A 22,586-nucleotide genomic window follows, 5' to 3' on the forward strand; every position below is an offset into this window, starting at 1 on the left:
TTTAAACAATAAATCGTTCCGTGTAAAACCATCATTAGTCTGGTGTTTGTAAATGAGCGGGTCTAGTCTGGTCCTTGTATATGAGGAGGTCTAGTCTGGTGTGTGTAAACAGAGGGGGTCTAGTCTGGTGTGTGTAAACAGAGGGGGTCTAGTCTGGTGTCTGTAAACAGAGAGGGTCTAGTCTGATGTCTGTAAACAGAGGGGGTCTAGTCTGGTGTGTGTAAACAGAGGGGGTCTAGTCTGGTGTCTGTAAACAGAGGGGGTCTAGTCTGGTGTCTGTAAACAGAGGGGGTCTAGTCTGGTGTCTGTAAACAGAGAGGGTCTAGTCTGATGTCTGTAAACAGAGGGGGTCTAGTATATTCTCATAGTTTTGTTACATTCTGAATAATGTTCTGTAGAATATTTCCTACATAAACCATATGTCAGTAGAATAAACTTTCCCCACTTCCTCCCGCTTCCACATTGCGCAATCCCCCCTCCCAGCTAGTTTGTCCCTCGCCGGCCGCCGTTCCCGCAATGCATGCCGGACCCTCCCAATATGGCGGCGTCCGTACCGCTGCGCTGAGGAGTTTTCTGTGGTCGGTTTTCTGGGGAGAGAGAGCGACAGGACCCTCGGGATGGCTCTACAGAGCCCCGTCCCGGGCCTCGGGGATGACGAGGAGACCGAGCTCAGTGACTGGAGCCTGCCGGCCGCCTTCATGAAGAAGCGGCACAGTGAGAAGATCGAGGGCTGCAAGTCCCTGGCGCAGAGCTGGAGGATGAAGGATCGGGTGAGCGGGGCGGAGGGCTGACATGGCTGCCGGGGATGAGGGCGCAGGGACACGGGGGCGTCTGTGGAGGTGTCACTGCAGGCGGGGATAGGGGCCGCCACATGGCCGGGGCCCCTGAGGAGGAGGCTGTGGGGCCCCTGAGGAGGAGGCTGTGGGGCCCCTGAGGAGGAGGCTGTGGGGCCCCTGAGGAGCAGGCTGTGGGGCCCCTGAGGAGGAGGCTGTGGGGGCCATGTGTACCGGCTGTGGGGCCCCTGAGGAGCAGGCTGTGGGGGCCCCCCTGAGGAGCAGGCTGTGGGGCCCCTGAGGAGCAGGCTGTGGGGGCCCCCCTGAGGAGCAGGCTGTGGGGGCCCCCCTGAGGAGCAGGCTGTGGGGGCCCCCCTGAGGAGCAGGCTGTGGGGGCCCCCCTGAGGAGCAGGCTGTGGGGGCCCCCCTGAGGAGCAGGCTGTGGGGGCCCCCCTGAGGAGCAGGCTGTGGGGGCCCCCCTGAGGAGCAGGCTGTGGGGGCCCCCCTGAGGAGCAGGCTGTGGGGGCCCCCCTGAGGAGCAGGCTGTGGGGGCCATGTGTACCGGCTGTGGGGGCCCCCCTGAGGAGCAGGCTGTGGGGGCCATGTGTACCGGCTGTGGGGGCCCCCCTGAGGAGGAGGCTGTGGGGGCCATGTGTGCATGCTATGGGGGCCTCTGAGGAGCAGGCTGTGGGGGCCCCCCTGAGGAGCAGGCTGTGGGGGCCCCCCTGAGGAGCAGGCTGTGGGCCCCCCTCTGAGGAGCAGGCTTTGGAGGCCATGTGTGCTGGCTATGGCCCCCCCCCCCTGAGGAGCAGGCTGTGGGGGCCATGTGTGACGGCTATGGGGGGCCCCTGAAGAGCAAGTTGTGCGGCTCCTCCAGCTGAGGAGAAGACAGTCCCTGGTAAACTTCTGTCATCTTGTATAACAGCACTGCATTGTGGGGGATCGGGGAGTGATGCATTGTGGGGGTTCATAGAGCGGGGGGTTGAGAGAGAGAGAGAGAAAGATGCGTTGTGGGGGCCGAGAAAAAGCGGGGGTTGAGAGAGAGCAAGCGATGCGTTGGTGGGGGGGGGGGGGGGGTCGAGAGAGAGAGATGAGTTGTGTGAAGTCAGAGAGTGGTGCTGGAGGTGATATGCTGCATCATCATCAAGTCGGCTACATTTTCTATATATATTAAGGAAGTTAAAGGACATCTCCAAGCAAATGTAAAAAATCCCAGTGGCCAGGACGTTGTCAGGACATAACAATCGCCCGTCCTGGGGCCCCTGTAACACAGCCCCACCGCTCATATTCCCCCGTTGGTCCTGTGATGTCATGATCCGGCTCAGGAACGCCTGCTTAGCCAGTCAGTGACCTCACAGGAGAATGGGGGGCACTATGAGCGGTGGGGCTCTGCTAAGGGGGTTGGTAAGTTCCCACTACCCCCTACTCTCTGTGATTTATCCCCCCCCCCCCCAAACCCTTTAAGGCCTCGCCCACAGGGTGTGTGTGTGTGTGTGTGTGTGTGTGTAGCACTTGTACCACATACTCAGTGTTGTTATGATGACGATGATAAGGGACTTTGAGGGCTCTATTACAAGGGCGATTATTGTCCAAAATTTGAATTGAAACAATAATCGTTTTGTGTAAATACAGCAACCATCAAACGGCCGTCAAGAAATCGTTCATTGTTTGTTTGGCACTGACAACAAAATCACCGCTAATCGTTCGCTGTAACTTTGCATTTGTTCACTGATTGTTCAGTGTATTTGCACATCTAATAAATAAATAAATCATCTAATTCATTATAATTTATCGTTAGGACCCCTAGGCTTTGTTCCTATAACGTTTTCAGGTTATGCCCGCAGTGTATGTCGGCGTTCTGACAGAGGGTTGTTGGAGTTCCATTAGTGTTGGTCAGTTTTGCGGAGGCATTACTTCTGTGGGACTCAGTAGTGCAGCAGACTATACTATTATATAGTATACATTTGTAAAATAGACAGAACACAGCCACTAACTGGCTCCATTCTTCCATTCAAGTCTATAGGCCCTTTGGGGAAAGACAGCTTGTGTATACTGTAATCAGGAACGTGCCGGCTGCTACTACCATGAAGTTAATAGGTTGCATGAACGATCCGTGATAGTAATCTGGTAGCTACCTCCGTGATCCGTGCAAAACAGTCCTTTTTGTTCATCCGTTTTGCATTCGTGTCCGTTTTTTTCACGGATCTGTTTTACAGCATTTTAAATTACATTGATTACATCACCTCCATGTTTTTCACAGATGAACACGGATGTCACATCCGTGAAAAACACGGATCTCGTTGATTTCTATGAGGAATCCGTTCCGTGCTTCCGTTCCGAGTAATGGCGTCCTATTTTTGAACGGATCACTGATTTGTGAAATCACAGAACGTCTGAATAGCCCAATAGAAAGCAATAAAGGCTGTAAAATTGTCCGTGAGCACGGAAACTTCCCGGAACATGTGAATGCAGCCTAAGGAGGTCCCCAAGACATATCTGTTAGAGATGAGCGAACCTCAAGGGTATGTTCACACTGAGGAATAGGCAAGGAATTTCAGGCTTAATCTGCACTTAATTTTATGCGTATTCCAATTAAAATGTCACCTATAAAATATGTACAGAGCAATGTCCCATTATGTTCTATGGGATTCTCGCTCGTTGGTTCACAGGGTGGAATTTACGCACAAAATGTTCCGTCGTTGATCCGCTTTCTGCCGAAAGAATTATGTCAGTATGGGAGGATTCCGCTACAGAAATCTCATAGAAGTCATTGGGGCTTACCATTTCCTCTTGAATTCCGCAGCTATTCCGCCAGAGCCGAAGAAGAGGGAATTTCAAGCAGAAAACTTTCCTCTTCGATTCCTCAGTGTGAACATACCCTGAAACACACTCAGATTCGTCTGCACCACAGCATGCGGCATATGATTACCATTGGCTTCAGCAGTTGGATGCAGCCCCAGGGAGTCGTGGAAAACATGGATGTGACCTATGGCAGCTTAGTACAGCGTGGGGACTTGCTGCTATAAGAAGTCAGGTCCTCACTGTTTATGATGGGCCACTGCAATTGCCCACCCACCTGATTGCCCTGAGGGTCTCTTAAGGTGCCTTTACACAGAGGGGTTTGTCTGACAGATTTTTGAAGCCAAAACCAGGAATGGATTTGAAAAGAGGAGACACCTCAGTCTTTCCTTTATGCCCTGTCCTCTGTTTATAGTCTGTTCCTGGCTTTGGCTTCAAAAATCTGTCAGATAAATCTCTCTATGTAAAGGCAGCGTAAGGGTCCATTTACACAGAAAGATTATCTGACAGATTATCTGCCAAAGATTTGAAGCCAAAGCCAGGAATGGATTAGAAAAGAGGAGAAATTCTCAGGCTTTCCTTTATGACCTGATCTCTGTTTATAGTCTGTTTCTGGCTTTGGCTTCAAATCTTTGGCAGATAATCTTTCTTTGTAAATGGACCCTTACTTTCCTCCCGACACTCAGATCTGTAATCCTCTGATAGGGTCTGCCACAGGCAGGTTTTATTTGAGAATGGCATATAACACTGATCAATGCTATGCTATGGCATTGCATTAATCAGTTGTTAGTAATGTATAAATGTAATAGTCCCCTGGTGTGTAAAATTAAAAATTAAAAAAAAAAGTTTTAAATAATATGACATAACCCCCCCCAATAAAGGTTTGAATCTCCCCCTTTACTATTTTATATGTAAAGCACCTATAATAAATAAGCATATTATATATCGTAGCGTATGTAATTGTCCAATCTAATAAAATATAACAATAGTGTTACTATATGGTGAGCTGCGTAAATAAAAAAATGTTCCAGATTATATAATTTTGCGGAGGATCAAAACGTCCCATCTACGCGAATTTGGAGCCAATGAAAATTAAAGATTGTAGAGTAAAAATTAAGACCTAAACAGCCCTGTAGGTTGGAAAATAATAGCGTTGTGGCTCTTAGAAGGTGAGGAGGAAAAAAACGGAAATACAAAAGTGAAAATTGGCGACTGGTCCTTACGGACAGAATCCACTGTGCCCAAAAAGGGTTAATAAGTGATTGCTGGATCGGCTTATATTAAAATAAAGGGGGAAAAATATATCCTGGTCTTAGAAGTTTGCCGTGAGCATTTGTAGTAATCCTGGCTGGGTAGGATGATTGTATAGAAGGTAAGTCGTATGTGTGATATACCGCCATGTGCATTGCGTTTAATGGCGCTTTGCTTTGGGGAAGTTGACACGCCGTGTGAGTTACGCAGCGCATGCCGGTTATAAATTAGCTTTAAATTCCCATTTCATGCTGGAAATCCTTCTTAGGAAGACTGCTAGCGTCTCCTCCAGAAGTGATGTCAGCCGAGACCTGTGTGCACGAAGCTTTTACTGTACCGTTTAATACCGGTGAGGAAATATAAACGTGATGGGCAAAAATAATATCGCCCATAAAACTTTAGGATAAGATTAACACGTTTTCTCTTCCCATGTACGGCGTTGTTTAATCCACGGGTACCGGGCCGGGGCTGAAGCACAGGAGGCGAGCCGGAAGCAATCGAGTGCTGAGCCGGGATCAGCGCCATTACGGCGCACACCCTGGCCCGAGCCGGATGTGTGGATCGCTCCTCCGGGACAATAACCGCGGTCCCGGGCCACATGCGGCACCTGGTACCGTGGCGGTTCAGAGCGGGGTCGCCGCGCGGCCCCACTCTGAACTCCCTTACCAACCGCAGTGTGTATATATACGCCCGCGGTGCTTGAGGGGTTAAAGGGGTACTCTGGGGGGGGGGGAATTGCCTCTTTCAAGTCAGTTGGTACTTATCAGCTGCTGTATGTCCAGGAACTATCCAGAGCAGCAGCAAATCCCCATAGAAAACCTCTCCTGCTCTGGACAGTTCCTGACATGGACTGAGGTGGCAGCAGAGAGCACTGTGTCACACTGGAAAGAATACAACACTTCCTGCAGGACATACAGCAGCTGATAAGTACTGGAAGACTGGAGATTTTTAAATAGAAGTAAATTACAAATCTATATAACTTTCTGATAAAAACAAAACAAAAGCTAATATATAGTAGGATTTGTCAAGATTGAAAATACTGTATAATAATTTACCTCCAGTTGGTGACAACTTGTTATCTAGGCTACCAACCACCGCTCTGCTCTAAAAGTAATGGTCTGATTGGTGTGTGTATATGTATATGTATATATATATATATATGTATATAATTATATAGCCATAATGTAGATATACTGAATAATGCATATATGTATGTGTCCCCATATACACCAGCCAGACAACTGCTTTTAGAGCAGAGTGGTGGTCAGTAACCTAGACAACAAACTGTCAACAATTAAAAGGAGGAGGAGACAAGTTTGCTGAATGAATTTATTTGCAAACATTATATAACCTGAAAAAGTCCCATAAGTATAGTAGTATATAAGTATACTAGTATATAAGTCATAGCTACCCTTTAAAAAAAAAAATAATAATAATAATAATAAAAAAATATATATATATTTATTTTATGATTATTATTTTTCTGATAAACACTTTAAGGCAAAGCCACCCCTAGGTTGATATGTTTCCAGACCATTTTGGATATGTCTTTCTCACACCTGGTTGCTGTCAGTGAGGTGGATGGGGTGCGGTGCATCAGTCAGCTGGGTGGTTCCTTTCTTGCTGACATTTCCACTAATTAATCATTAAAGCATAAACCCCTCTGTGGAGACAGATGACGAGCAGATCTTTGGGATGGGGTCACTACCATGACATTACCCACACCACCTAACAGGCAAGTCTTCTGCACATGTACACTTATAATGAGAATTCTTGTCTTAAAGTGTAACTGTCGATATAACTTTCAAAATCTAAATCCACAGGGGATGTAATATAAAGCATATTTGCAATTTACATTAGACTTGCTGTATCCAGATCCAGTCTCCTGAAGGCAGCTATATAACAGCTATACTTACTGTATCCAGGTCCAGTCTCCTGAAGGCTGCTATATAACTGCTATACTTACTGTATCCAGGTCCAGTCTCCTGAAGGCTGCTATATAACAGCTATACTTACTGTATCCAGGGCCAGTCTCCTGAAGGCTGCTATATAACAGCTATACTTACTGTATCCAGGTCCAGTCTCCTGAAGGCTGCTATATAACAGCTATACTTACTGTATCCAGGTCCAGTCTCCTGAAGGCTGCTATATAACAGCTATACTTACTGTATACAGGTCCAGTCTCCTGAAGTAGTCTTTCGCTGGTTAAAAAAAAGAAACTAAACACATGAAGTCCTGGTCATCTGGACTCACAGAGAAGCCAGTCATGTGATTGATGGACTCTTTGAGCTGTGACTCTCTGTACTGGTCAGGACTAGAGATGAGCGAACCTCGAGCATACTTGAGTCCATCCGAACCCGACATTTGATTACCGGTGGCTGCTGAAGTTGGATAAAGCCCTAAGGCTATGTGGAAATCATGGATATAGTCATTGGCTGTATCCATGTTTCAGCTAATCAAATACCGAACTTTCGGGTTCATATGGACTCGAACCCAAACCCGGTTTGCTCAACTCTAGTCGGGACTTTGTTTGGTCTGTTTTTTTTTTTTTTTCAACCCACTCGACTAAAAAACTTTTAGAGACTGGACGTGGATACAGGAAGTATAGCTGTTATGTAGCTGTCTTCAGGAGACTAGACCTGGATACAGTAAGTATAGCTGTTATATAGCAGCCTTCAGAAGACTGGACCTGGATACAACTACGTATAGCTTTGTTATGAAGCATGAGAACTTAAAAATATGAATGAATGTAAATTGTAGACAAGCTTTATATCCCCTGCTGATTTATATTTTGAATATTACAACAAACTAATATGCTGACAATGAGTGTGTAATTGCACCCATTGTACTGCCCCCCTCCCTTTTCCCCCAAGGTGCTAGTCGGGGGAATGACTGGAGAATAGTCCGTATAACCCCCTGCAACAGTGTAAGTCCTGATCACATGATTAACATTTATTCGCAAAATCGTGTTTGATTTGTCTTTCCGCAAGTTCTGCCAAACCTGCAGCAGCATCCCGGAGATGTCTCCTCTGCCGTCCTTTTGGTCTATTATGTACAGAAGATGTTTCAGATTTTTCCATTTTTTTTATTTTTTATTTCTTTAAATCTAAACCACAAAACTGAATCATTAAAATATTCCATAAAAACATTGGCTGTAGCAGGGATGGGGAACCTTCGGCCCTCCAGTTGTTGCAAAATTACAATTCCCATCAAAGCTTTGGCTGTCCAGGCATGATGGGAATTGTAGTTTTGCTGCCGCATCTCTCTCCATAGGATCTGTAGTCCTGTAAAAATACACATCTTTTAAAGTAAAACGGGGATAATAATCTCTCTGATGCTTGCAACAGTGGATGTGTAGGATCAGGGGAATGGTAAGTGGACGACGTTCAAGGTATAGATTGGCGTAACAGCAGAAAAGTATGGCGATGTATGATATTATACCTTTATCGCATAAAGAGGCACTCAGGTAGTTTCAGAAAGTTATTGTAAATGACTTGTAATTTACAGATTTGTAAATTACTTCTATTAAAAAAATCTTCTAATACTTATCAGCTGCAAGGCATACAGCAGCTGATAAATACTGGAATTTTTTTAAATAGAAGTAATTTACAAATCTATATAACTTTCTGACACCAGCTGATGGAAAAACATTTTTTGTAGTACCCCTTTAACCTCTTAAGGACATATGCCGTACCAGTATGTCCGGAAGAGGCGTTCAGAGGGGGGCACACCACAACCCCGCACTGAACTGCCGCGATCCCGCCTGCAATTCGCCCGCTCCCGCTAATTAACACCGTTAGATGCAGCTGTCAAAAATGACAGCTGCATCTAATGGTGCATTTACACAGACAGATTTATCTGACAGATTTCTGAAGCCAAAACCAGGAACAGACTATAAACAGAGATCAGGTCCTAAAGGAAAGACTGATATCTCCTCTTTTCAGATCCATTCCTGGCTTTGGCTTCAAGAATCTGTCAGATAAATGTGTAAACACACCATTAGAGTGTTTGCAGCCCACCCCTGGTGTCTAGTGGCGGTATCCCCCCCCTGCGATGCGATTGCGGAGGGGGGAATACCTTGGTCATACTAGGCCGGGCCTTAGCGTCGGAATGACTCTGATCACGGCTCAGTATTCTATTGCAATGGTCTGCAGCAGGCCAAAGCAATGGAGCACCGATCTGATTGATCGGTGCTGTATAATACAGCTACACTAATTTCTGAGAGATCAGTGTAGTTGTGTTAGAAGTCCCCCAGGGGGAATAACCCTAACCCCAGGGGGGGCTTCAAATTAATGTGAAAGTAAAAAAAAAAAAGTGTTTCTATAAATTCAAAACCCCCTCCCCTAATAAAAGTCTGAATCACCCCCCTTTTCCCATTTTATAAATAAAAATAAATAAATACACGTGTTTGGTATCGCACAGTAAGCGGTGTAAGCACAACGACCCGCCAAAGTGCCAAAATTGCGCATTTTTGGTTGCATCAAATTCAGAAACATTGTAATGAAAAGCAATCAAAAAGTCGCATATACGCAATCAAGGTACCGATAGAAAGAACACATCATGGCGCAAAAAATGACACCTCACACAGCCCCATAGACCAAAGGATAAAAGCGTTATAAGCCTGGGAATAGAGCGATTTTAAGGAACGTTTTTTTTTCTGTAGAAGGTTTTATTTTTTTAAAAGCTATCAAATAAAATAAAAGTTATGCAAGTTACATATCGTTTTAATCGTACCGACTTGAGGAAAATATATCACAAGTCAGTTTTTCCATAGGACAAATGGCGTGAAAACGACCCCCCCCCCCCCCCCCCCCCCAAGAAAGAGAACTGCGTTGTTGTTTATTTATTTCACCGTGCATATAATCTTTTTCTGGTTTTGCAGCATATTTTATGCAAAAATTAAGTCTGCCATTGCAAAGTACAATTAGTGCCACTAAAGATAAGGTCTCATCTGGGTTTCTTGGGGAAAAAATGCAAGTGCAATAGCCTTTTAAACACAATGAGGAAAAAACAAAACACAAAAACGAAAATTGGTTAGGTGTGGGATGAATAGACTCTCTTGGCCGGGTAATTCAAAAATCACAAGTTTCTGGAATGGTGTTTAGTGAATTCTGTACATAGACAGTACATAGGTGAAGAAGCTGCTTGCTCCCCCTCTGTAGCCGCTATAGGCCGTCTTGTATATAAGTTCATAGTGGCGACCACTGTTGTCTTCCAGTGCTGGTGTCCTAGGTTTCCGATCATTGTCAGCATGGTGTTTGTATATGCTTTGGTCTTCTCTGGGTACACACCTTTACATTTGCAACCCAAAAACTTACCGGTCGGTAAATTTGGTTTTTAGACCACAGTGCTGTGGAATATGTTAGCGCTATATAAATATATAAAGTTCAGAGGAGAAGCTTGTTTTCCCCATTATTGAGACACTTTTGCAGTGCTCTCTGGATGTGGATAACTTGTATGAGATGTGTGCGCCCACCCCCTCCCCGTGTGAATCATTCTCCTGATCCGTGTCATCTCTTCCCCCGTCATCTTCATTTCCACTCTCCCACCTCCACCATGGGTCTGTGTGGATGATGACAGCTCGAGGTTCAGCTCGCCCCACAATTCAGGATTACTTCCTAACGCTGTCACATGAGTCACATCATGTCACTTTGTTTGACCACAGAGCAGATGGGGTACAGTTACATCTTGAGATTTGTCTTCAGTCCAAGAATCCTCATCTCGACTGCTGAGTGCAGGTCCTAAGACTGTTGCGTGGGACCGCAAGTCTTTTAATTTTTTTTTTTTCTTTTTTGCTGACCTTCTTAGAATCAGCGGCTCCCTTGTCTTTCTATGAATCCAGGAATACCAGACATAACTAGAGATGAGCGAACTGGGTTCGGGTTCGAGTCGATCCGAACCCGAACGTTTGGTATTTGTTTAGCTGGGGCTGCTGAACTTAGATAAAGCTCTAAGGTTGTCTGGAAAACATGGATACAGCTAATGACTATAATGACTTTCCACATAGCCTTAGGGCTTTATCCAACTTCTGCAGCCACCGCTAGTCAAATGCCGAAAGTTTGGGTTCGGATCGACTCGAGCATGCTCCAGGTTCGCTCATCTCTAGACATACCCTTGTAGACATCAGATATATATACCGGTATATGGAGTAGCGCAACAATGAGGATAAGCTCCTTAGGGTCAGAGTGCACACAAGGAGTGTACACCAATCATGCAAGTAACCTTATTAAGACTGAAGTGTAAAAAAAAATGCACACATTTCCCTTAGAGTCGAACCCAGGTGGCCAGTGTTTCAAGATAAGATTGCTACATGCTAAAAAGAAAAGAGCGCAACTAGAACATGCCAGATTCCGATCATTCGGCATTCACCAGATCATTCACCAGTGGCTGATGAAGTTGGATGAAGCCCTAGTGAGTCCGGAAAAAGATGGAAATTTAAGCATATCAAATTTCAAAAAGTTTGCTTGCATGGCTAAAAAAGAAAAAAAAGTCCTACTTATCTGGTTCCACTGCAGATCCTGATGTGACGCAATCCGACCCCACCTGCTCGCCGCTCCGCCTCCTACTTCTGAGATTGGCTCATCTCAGCAGTAACAGCCTGCTCAGCCAATCGCTGACTGAGGTGTGACACTGCTGTGGCCAGTGATTGGCTGAGCGCTCCACCACTGCTGTGATGACAAGGAAGGAGAGCAACAAGAGGAGGACTGGATGTTGTCCCAGTGGGAGCTGCCTGGGAACCAGGTAGGTGAGTATGACTTATTTCGATTATAGCGACCCAAGTAAAATATCCAAAATTTCATATGCCTGGATAACCCTTAAAGGGCTCATTCCCCTGCTCCCAGAACTAAAAGAATCCCCTGTGTCAGATCGAAGATCTACTTATATTTGCATAATTCTTCTTATTTCAAGATTTTAGAAGCGTCAAAGGGGCGATAGAACTTCTCATTTTCCACATAAGAATGTACATAAATCGCTCTTTCTGCTCTTACAGGCCATTGAAGGGAATCTTATCTCTTGTAATATGTGATGCTTTTTACAGGGAGCCCCCTTTTTATACGACATGTGCGACTATCGGCCCAGAGCGGCTTCCCTCCACACAAACCAAGGAGAACATGGATTTTATGCAGAGAAGGCCGTAAAGTTAAACACCATCCTATAAAACTGTTTAAAACTTGCCATAAACCCTGTGTTTTATACGTCGTCTATCCACTCACAGGTAGATTTTGTAGACTAGTAATATGAGTGCGGAAACAACGAGAGTGTCTCATCCATCGTGACCTGTCAATGTCTTCAGGGGCCGTTCAGGGCTCTCATTGCTGGGTGACCCATTTATTAAAGTGAGTTTGTTAAGTAAAAGCATGGCGGTAATAATAATAATAATAATAATGATAATTATTATTATTTTAATCCACCATTGGGTTATTTAGAGCAGGAAGATGAAATGGAAGTGTAGAAGACTTTTGGCAGGAAAAGCCCCCTAGTCCCATCTAGTCGGCCCTATTAGTGTTTCCCTTCTTATTTTTTTAGGATAGATATATGTATACACCAGGGAAGTTCACATTCAGTTATTGTAGATTTACCTACCATATCTGCTGGAAGTTTCCTCCAAGCATCTACTACTCTTTCAGTAAAGCGTCCATGACTTGCCTCTTGTTTCCTGCACCTGACACTTCTCTCCATGTGTTCCGTCTTTATCTTGCCTGTGACTCATAGTTAACGTCTGACGCTTTTGTTTCATTCTCAATCGTCTGTATTCACGCGGTTTTGTGTGGCATGACTCCCGCGTGTCTGATCGTAGCGTACAATACTATTTCACTAAAAATATGATCTACGTAAAGGGGGAACTTAAAGGGATTGTGTCACTTTAGAGTTTTTGGCCACTTTAGAGTTTGAGTTTTTGGATTTGTGGCCACTTTAGAGTAAAAGTGTACAGTTTTAGTAAGTGTACTCACTGTGTACTGACAGCAGCTCCCTGTGTGCTCACTGTATATACTGACAGCAGCTCCTTGTGTACTCACTGTATATACTGACAGCAGCTCCCAGTGTACTCACTGTATATACTGACAGCAGCTCCCTGTGTACTCACTGTGTACTGACAGCAGCTCCCTGTGTACTCACTGTATATACTGACAGCAGCTCCCTGTGTACTCACTGTATATACTAACAGCAGCTCCCTGTGGACTCACTGTATATACTGACAGCAGCTCCCTGTGTACTCACTGTATATACTGACAGCAGCTCCCTGTGGTCTCACTGTATATACTGACAGCAGCTCCCTGTGGACTCACTGTATATACTGACAGCAGCTTTCTGTGTATCTTGTAGAGCTAAAATCAGACTCCCCTCCTCCAGACTGTGCTGTCCTGCTCTGTGGTGAGTCTGTCCATAAGATGGCCAACAGGGGGGAGCATGTGACTATGCCCTGCCTCTGTCCATCACCGAGCCTATATATGTCTATTGAGGACACAGAGGGTGGGGCACGGTCACATGCTCCTTCATCAAATAGCCGAGCATGGACAGAATCACCACAGAGCAGGACAGCACAGCCTGGAGGAGGGGAGTCTTATTTTAGCTCTATGAGGTGCACTGGGAGCTGCTGTCAGTATATACAGTGAGTACACAGGGAGCTGCTGTCAGTATATACAGTGAGTACACAGGGAGTTGCTGTCAGTATATACAGTGAGTACACAGGGAGCTGCTGTCAGTATATACAGTGAGTACACAGGGAGCTGCTGTCAGTATATACAGTGAGTACACAGGGGGCTGCTGTCAGTATATACAGTGAGTACACAGGGAGCTGCTGTCAGTATATACAGTGAGATGATGATGATGGTGTGGGAGCTAAAGATGAGACCTGCGCGGCTGCTTTATTACAGTGCCGCCAATATTACAGGCTTTCCCCGCTCTCCGCATTATACTGGTAGATGATGCCATTGCTAATGCATGGACATTGCTTGCAGGTGAAGCATAAACCCACCCCTCTACTGCTCGGTAGGCTCACCTCCAAAACGTGGAATTAGAGGAGGTAATCCCCGGAAAACCCCTTTAAGTTATCCAGCTAAGGCGAGGTTTACACTTTCATTGGGGTGCGATTGCAGGTTCCTTTTATTTTGCAGGGCCTGAGCAGACAATATAATGGAAGCAGTCTTCTCTCTCTCTTTTTTTTTTTTTTTTTTTTAATCTCTCCCCGCTCAAATTCTGCAAAATATGTATCCCCACCTAAAGTATAAAAGAAAGGGACGTGTCATCCAACTGTATTCTGTTTAATTTTAAGACTGTGTTAGTATATCTCCCACACTGCATCTGTCGGCTGAACTGTGATGGAGTCTTCTAGAATGTTAAGCAGCAGTGCATATACTCTGTAGAGTCAGTCACTGAATCAGCAGGGGTCCATTTAGTGGTGAAGTCAGGTTGGGTCTTGAAAGCCAGCAGAAACCTTGGCAGAGCCACCTCGCTGTATACTTGGGTTATAGCTGGGGACAAACCTCCATGGTCATAGTGCTTGATCTTGGGGAACAATGTAGAAATTGCATAAGGCCTGAAAAGTAGGTGAGCAGTTTTTATCCATAATTTATAGGATCTGGGGTGCCCCGTTGTGAGCATTCACTACATTTTCACAGATGCCGAGCCCCAAAAATGTAGTGTAGACATGGCCATACTCCTTTAACTCGCCTCTCCTACCTATACACTGCACTGGGATGTTTAAAGGGAATCTGTCAGCACCCGGACCGCAGGTGCTGACAGTGTAGTATAGGTGTACGTCCCCTTGTGCCCATGGTCCCTAACTACAAAGCCTCTGTGCAGTAGATTTTTTACACTCTTTGCAAACACACACTAACCAAGTGTCAGAGAGGAGTAGTGGCTTGGCAATTGTGCCGCACCCTGGTACCCCTCAACGCTACTTCCTCCTCCCGTTTTACTGCATACTTACCCATTGACCTACCTTCTGCTCCCTGTTGTGATCATGTAGTTGCACACGTGCGCCATTGCTTGTAAGGGCCACACGCCGACATTTCCTCCTCAAATCCCTCTGCTGGCAAGAGCCACCCACGGTAGGATGGAAGAGCATCGCACGCAGAGGGCCTGAAGCCAATGACCCTATGGTGCATGGGCAAAAAGTGTTACCAGGAGTGCGCTCCAGAGGGGAAACAGCGCAGGCGCAAAGTCGCTAGTTGGCGCGTGGCGCTTGCCAGCACCGGTGCATGTGTGCAATTACATGACTGCTGCAGGAGGCAGGCTAATGAATAAATATGCATAAAGACGGGGAGGAGGAAGTAGTTAAAGAGGGTTTGTAAAAAGTATAAAAATCTACTGCACAGAGGCTTTGTAGACAGGGACCATGCACACAATGGGGGGGACACCTATACTACACTGTCAGCCCCTCCGGTCCGGACAGATTCCCTTAAAGGGGGTGTGCACTTTTCTTTATCAGACAGGCCAGGGTTACATGACCGGAGGTGACAGCACCAATTACTTACATGGCACACTGCCGTTTCTTGTGGATCGGCCTCCAAACTTGTTTTTACCCCCTTCCTTCTTCTCCAGTGCAGATTTGCTGTGTTCTGGAACACTCGGCTTCTAGTACATTGGGGGGGTGGGAGGGGGGGGAATGTCCGTCGTCTTGAACAGGAACACACCTGAAACTGTGTGCAGAAACTACATTTTAGTAGGCCGCGTCCTTTAAGGCTTCCCAGTCTGTGTGTAACCATTCCCGTGCCCCGTTATTGATCAGTGCTGCTGTATATCTACTGAGCAAACAGCAAATGAAGCAGAGGGGGGGATGGGGGGGGGGACCTGTTCGGATTGAATCATGTATTGCAGATCGTCCTTGAACTTTTGCTTAGCAACGGCGCGGAGCCTCCAGATAAAAGCGTGGATGTCGCCATGTTGTAAGCCATTTGGAATGCTTTTGTTGCTTTTCAGGCCAAGGGGAAAATATGTAGCTAAATTCATAAGGAAATCGAAAAAAAAAAGTATTGCTTTCTTATCACAGTTATAGCGGCACTGCTGATTAATTTATTTATGTATTTTTTTTTTTTTAAAGAAACCAACAGGGGTTGTAATCGCAGTTTTGCAATATATGCGCTTTATTTTTGTTTAAAGGGACACTCCAGACAAATCTTTTTATTTCAAATCGACTGGATGCAGAAAGTTATAAATATTTGTAATTTACTTTTATTTAAAAATCTCCAGTCTTCCAGTACTTATCAGCTGCTGTAGGTCCTGCAAGAAGTGGTGTATACTTTCTAGTTCAGTGATGGCTAACCTTGACACTCCAGCTGTTGCAAAACTACAATTCCCATCATGCCTGGGCAGCCAAAGCCATATCTTTGGTTGCTCAGGCATGATGGGAATTGTAGTTTTGCAACAGCTGGAGTGTCAAGGTTAGCCATCACTGTTCCAGTCTGACACAGTGCTTTCTGCTGCCACCTCTGTCCATGTCAGGAACTGTCCAGAACAGCAGCAAATACCCATAGAAAACCTCTCCTGCTCTGGACAGTTCCTGACATGGACAGAGGTGGCAGCAGAGAGCACTGTGTTAGACTGGAAAGACTACACCACTTCCTGCAGGACATACAGCAACTGATAAGTACTGGAAGACTGGAGATTTTTAAATACAAGTAAATTACAATTATTTATAACTATCTGATACCAGTTGATTTGAAAAAGAAAAAGATTTTCTCTGGAGTCCCCTTTCTGTTTAAATCAGTGTTATACATATGGCCACTAGGTGTCTTCCTTCCTGGGCTCCATGCTCCCTTCCTGCTGATATTTGGTCTTTTCTCTGTTCAAAAAAAGAGACCAAACACAGGAATTCCCCGTCTTTTGCCGCTCAGACATGGCTTGGTATTGATTGACAGCCATTCTGGAGCAGGACAAGTAATCACTGTGCATGTGTACAGCTGTTGTGCGACCACATTCAGTAGCATAGAATCCTTGGGGTGCTCGTATTATATGGTCAGCTCTCCTGTCACACAGCATCAAAACCTCTGTAACCACACAGTGACATTATAGTGACAACAAAGATTGGCTACTGGTAATATAAATTGTAAAAGTTAATGATATAATTAGCCTATTAACATGCTGTCTTAGTACAGTAACACAAAGAGCTAAACCGTTTTGCAGCTCCCAGATTCATAGTGAGTGATAATGTTGGGAACTTGGAAGCCCATTCTGTAGGTTCTGCAAGGAACCTGTAAGTGCTCCCTTAGTCCGCAAATTAATTTGTTGTTCTTTAAGCCTAAAAATAGTTGTGATGGGTACAGTTTGTTACGCCACACTTGGTGTTCCAGTGTGTACAGTCACAAAAGCAACTGTTCGTTACGCCACTTTTGGTGGCACAGAGCCACAGTCCGCTTACAGCTCCATAAGTTTGTTGTGACATCCCTAAGATGTGCCATAAAAACACAATACTTTCTCTCATCATATAAAACAACCTACTATGCTTCTTTGCACGCTTAAAGATGTGTTTGGTCATATGAGATTACTTCATCTAAAATTCGTATCGGCAGTGCACACTCTGTACAGACCCTGAACCAGCAGGGGTCTGATGTGACTTTAGCACTGGAAGGCATCTAGCAGAGTTGTAAAAGACATGGTGTAACTCAAGGTCAGTGCAGGAGTTTGCATAGTTACTGAATATTATATATAGACTATAACTGAGCTGTCAGGTGATGGTTAGAGGTCACCCTTTCCTTCAACTTGAGAGTTGGAGAAGGGCACCCTTATGAGTACCCATAAAGTCTTGTGATTTTTTGTCATACAGTATATGTAAGTTTTTTAATCTTAAATGCTATATAGACACCTTTTGCACTGGATTTTTGTTGTTTTTTTGTTTTCTAAATGCAGTAGAAGAGAAGGGCAGCTAACACAGGTAGTCTATGTGCTGTGTATCTGCTCTGTGTACAAGTATAGAGAGAAAATAGAGCTCACACAGCACAGACTGTAGAAGCAAAACTAAGCAACACTTTTATGAAAAAAACAGTATTTTCGGATCATAAGGGCAAAAAGGGATTTTTGAATGTTTAAATTGGCTTAAAATAGTTAAAAAATTGTGTTTTAACCTCTTAAGGACATAGGACGTATGCGTACGTCATATGTCCACACTTGCACTTCAAAGCGGGGCCGCGCGGCGGCCCCGCTTTGAAGTGCTGCGATCCCGGGTGCCGCGAGTAGCCCGGGACCGCTGCTATTAGCGGGCACGGTCTGATCGCCGTGCCCGCTAATTAGCTAATCGGAGGCAGCTGTCAAAGTTGACAGCTGCCTCCGATTACCGGTGGCAACGTTTCCCTGGGGTCTAGTGGGGGAGATCGCTCCTCCGGGACCTTGTCCCGGAGGAGCGATCTCCGTTACTGATGCCGGCCGGGGACGCGTCCAAGATGGCGCCGTCCTCGGCTCGGCACTCGTTCGTTTTCGGCTGCAGCAGCCGAAAGCAAACGAGTGCCGATCTCATGGATCTCTGCAGCATATCTATGCTGCAGAGATCTCAATGAGAGATCCAAGTGTATATACTAGAAGTCCCCCAGGGGGGAATAACCCTAACCCCAGGGGGGCTTCTAGTATATGTGTAAAAAAAAAAAAAAAAAAGTGTTGTTAATAGTAAAAAGCCCCCTCCCCTAATAAAAGTCTGAATCACCCCCTTTTCCCAGGTTTTAAATAAAAGTAAACAAATAAATAAATAAATAAACATGTTTGCTATCGCTGCGTGCGTAATCGCCCGAACTATTAATTAATCACATTCCTGATCTCGTACGGTAAACGGCGTCAGCGCAAAAAAATCCCAAAGTGCAAAATTGCGCATTTTTGGTCGCATCAAATCCAGAAAAAATGTAATATAAAGCGATCAAAAAGTCATATATGCGCAATCAAGGTACCGATAGAAAGATCACATCATGGCGCAAAAAATGACACCTCGCACAGCCCCATAGACCAAAGGATAAAAGCGCTATAAGCCTGGGAATGGAGCGATTTTAAGGAACCTATATTGGTTAACAACGGTTTGAATTTTTTACAGGCCATCAGATACAATATAAGTTATACATGTTATATATCGTTTTAATCGTAACTACTTGAGGAACATGCATAACAAGTCAGTTTTACCCCAGGGCGAATGGCGTAAAAACACATTTCCCCCAAATAAAAGAAATGCGTTTTTTTTTTCAATTTCACCACACTTTGAATTTTTTTCTGGTTTCGCAGTGTACTTTATGCAAAAATTCAGCCTGTAATTGCAAAGTACAATTAGTGACGCAAAAAATAAGGGCTCATGTGGGGTTCTAGGTGGAAAAATGCAAGTGCTATGACCTTTTAAACACAAGGAGGAAAAACCGAAAACGTAAAAACGAAAATGGGCCATGTCCTTAAAGGGTTAAGTTGAAATTTGAGACCCATGCCTAAAAAACTCTTGAAGCAGCCAGTAGGTAGACATTTAAAGGGGTAGTTCAGCAAATAACTTTCAAATCACCTGGTATATACATTTGTAATTGGAAAATTTCTTTCAGTACTTATCAGCTGCTGTATGTCCTGCAGGAAGTGGTGTATTCTTTCCAGTCTGACACAGCGCTCTCTGCTGCCACCTCTGTCCATGTCAGGAACTATCCAGAGTAGGAGAGGTTTTCTATGGGAATTTGCTGCTGCTCTGGACAGTTCCTGACATGAACAGAGGTGGCAGCAGAGAGCACTGTGTCAGACTGGAAAGAATACATCACTTCCTTCAGGACATACAGCAGCTGATAAGGACAGGAAGGCTTGAGTTTTTGAGTAGAAGTAAATTTACAAATCTCTGACACATTTTGTCACCAGTTGATTTTTTTTTTTTTTGTTGAACTACCCCTTTTAATTTTCTCACCACAGACAACCCCTTAAAGCGACTCTGTACCCACAATCTGCCCCCCACAAACCACTTGTACCTTCGGATAGCTGCTTTTAATCCAAGATCTGTCCTGGGATCTGTTCGGCAGGTGATGCAGTTATTGTCCTAAAAAATACTTTGAGGGTAAAAACACACACAGCAGATACGCAGCAGATACGCAGCAGATTTGATGCTGTGTTCAGTTATTTAGATCTAATCTGCTGCGTATCTGGTGCGTATCGCAGCAGTAAATACGCAGCGTATAAGCCGTGTGTGTTTGTACCCTTAAACTTGCGGCCCCGTGCCCTACAGGCGTGGCTTAGAATATCTGTGCCCTAGGCCTGCACCGTCCCTCCTCCCCACCCTCTTCATCATTAGGGATGCCACTGGAACATTTTCTCCATGCTGAACACTGCACAGGTGCCTTAATGATCCAGCCCATGTGCCGTGCTGACACAGGTGGTGAATAGGAGGCAATCTGCCTGGAGCATTCCTAATGATAAGGAGGGCGGAGAGGTTGTGCCAGCCTAATGCATACACAATCTAGGCCACGCCTGTAGAACAGATCTTGGATTAAAAGCAGCTATCCGAAGGTACAAGTGGTTTGGGGGGAGGGGGGGGGGGTCAGATTGTGGGTGCAGGGTCGCTTTAAGTCTGAAAGCCACCATGATGATCAGCTGATCATCTCATGTACTGCCTGCAAGACACTATTCCTATTGACCCCAGAACACATGTACGTTCTGCTGAGTGTGCATGCACGTGACAAGAGGGGAGTACTAGTACTTTACTTCGAGAGTCCTTGCCACTACCTGATCTTGGGGCTGCCATACACATTAAAGGGGTTATCCAATGCTACAGAAACATGATTACTTTCTTCCAGAGACAGCACCTTTCTTGTCTCCTGTTTGGGTGGAGGTTTTGCAACTCTTCCATTGAAGTGAATGGAGCTTAATTGCAAACTACACCTGACTGGAGAGTGGTGCTTTCTCTGGAAGAAAGTGGCCAGGTTTTTGTAGTGCTGAATAACCTCTTTAAACTGTGGACTGGTTCATCTTCAGGAAACACATTTTTCTTGGCTGGGCTGAAGCATTTCAACTAAATCGGGGATGGGGAACCTGCGGCCCTCCAGCTTTTGCAAAACTACAATTCCCATCATGCCTGGACAGCCGAAGGCTCGTCATCCCTGAACTAAAGCAACATTCAGACCAGTGTGTTATCCCAGGTCCAGAGGGAGTGGCTTGTGACACATATTATGTACAGCGCCCCCTAAAGCCCAGACTTTGACCATGTCCCTTTAAATTTCCTGGAATGTTCACAGAAGTCGTATTTTCTTGTCGTTGGCCGCTGTAATTTCGGCTTTCATTACAGGAGACATTTGTTGGGTTGTGATATAAACAGTGTTCCTCTTCTAGTTTTCCGCAGGATCTTTATCCAAGCGTTACATGCTCGACAACTCACCCTCAGGCGGAAACTGTCTCCTTACACAAGAGCGCTTACAAACCAACCTGGCGGATTCATAATCCGGGAACGCTGTGCTGGCCGCTCTGTATAATGAACTCGCTTCTTTATTTTAGGCTTGTGACTGTAGAGAAAATCGAACTTCAGTTATTGCCCCAGGGGGTTAAAGGGGTATTCCACTTAGACATAACTTTTGATATGTTGCTGCCCATGGTTAGACTAACAATTCTTTCCATACTTATTATCTATTTAGTCACCTTCCCCCAGTTCTAAGCTGCTGCTTTCTGCTGAAAACACTAAATTCTGTGTGAGTCTTTTTCTCTGTCTCCCCCTCCTTCCTCCTCCCTTCTGAGACGGCTGATGTAAAGAAGTCCTTGGCTGTCAGTATCTGCAACATTGCAGCTTTTTTATTCTGAGCGGGTTTATCATAGTGAGTTCATTAGCAACTTGCAGCAGAATAACTCTCCTAGCAGAATAACTCTACCAGCATTACAAAGTTGTTGCAGATACAGCCTGCCAGGGGCTTCTTTACATCAGCTGTCTCCAGGAGGAGGGGGAGACAGAGAGAGAGGCTCACACACAGATTTTTGTCTTCAGCAGGAAGCAGCAGCTGAGAACTGGGGGAAGGAGACTGAATAGATGTATGGAAGGAATTGTTAAGTCTCACCATGGGCATTGTTAGTCTCACCAATTGTTAGTCTCACCATATGTTGGAGTGGGATACCCCTTTAATATTGTAATTAATCTTTACTGTACTGCTGTAATCCTTATAGGTCTGTCACTTATATAGCTGGGCTATTTGTCAGCAGTGCACACACAGGACCTCCAGTCCCTTAGTTATTTGGCCAGTAACAGTGCATCAGGGCACCTACTCCTTACGAGTGTGCTGGTAAACCTGCATGGGACTGAACAGGCTGGCACAGTGCCTAGAGAGGATTTACAGAACTCTGCTATATCCAGCATGGGGAGTCTTGCTGCACTGGTTTTGCAAAGTGCTTTAGGAGCGGAATGAAAAGAAACAGCAGCACAGAAAAGAAGGGGTGACAATCAGGACTGACCTGAGATGTGAGGGAAACCTTTATTTACCTTTCAGGGACAGAATAGAAAGGCAGGCTTAGCTTACATCCACACAGTCCCGGCCCCCTTCTACTGCAAAAAGCAGTAGTTTAAGGGGTTATCCAGCGTTACAAAAACATGGCCACTTTTCCCCCTCTCGTTTCTAGATTGGGTGGGGTTTGGAACTCAGTTCCATTGAAGTAAATGGAGCTTAATTGCAAACCGCACCTGAACAGGAGACAAGAGAGGGGGAAAGTGGCCATGTTTTTGGAACGCTGGATAACCCCTTTTAAAGGGATATTCCCATCTCAACTAATATAGTTATACTCGTCAAGTTAAAGGGGATCTAACGGGGACAAATCTAACTTGCTGGTCGCTCCTTGGTGGGTATGTCTGTT

At 45.2% G+C, this 22,586-nt stretch overlaps 1 protein-coding gene across 4 annotated transcripts in view; it reads left to right on the forward strand.

Annotated features, from left to right (window-relative positions):
• Window positions 1-529: 529 nt before the first annotated feature.
• Window positions 530-22,586, forward strand: part of RPTOR (regulatory associated protein of MTOR complex 1) — a 192,068-nt gene continuing 170,011 nt past the window's right edge. For all 4 annotated transcript variants that reach the window (XM_069953866.1, XM_069953868.1, XM_069953867.1 and 1 more), the window contains exon 1: window positions 530-770. In XM_069953866.1, the coding sequence (XP_069809967.1) occupies window positions 618-770 (153 nt within the window). In that variant the 5' untranslated portion in view covers window positions 530-617. The remainder of the gene's footprint in view (window positions 771-22,586) is intronic.

The sequence above is a fragment of the Dendropsophus ebraccatus genome, chromosome 14, assembly GCF_027789765.1.
Source record: "Dendropsophus ebraccatus isolate aDenEbr1 chromosome 14, aDenEbr1.pat, whole genome shotgun sequence".
NCBI lineage: Eukaryota > Metazoa > Chordata > Amphibia > Anura > Hylidae > Dendropsophus > Dendropsophus ebraccatus.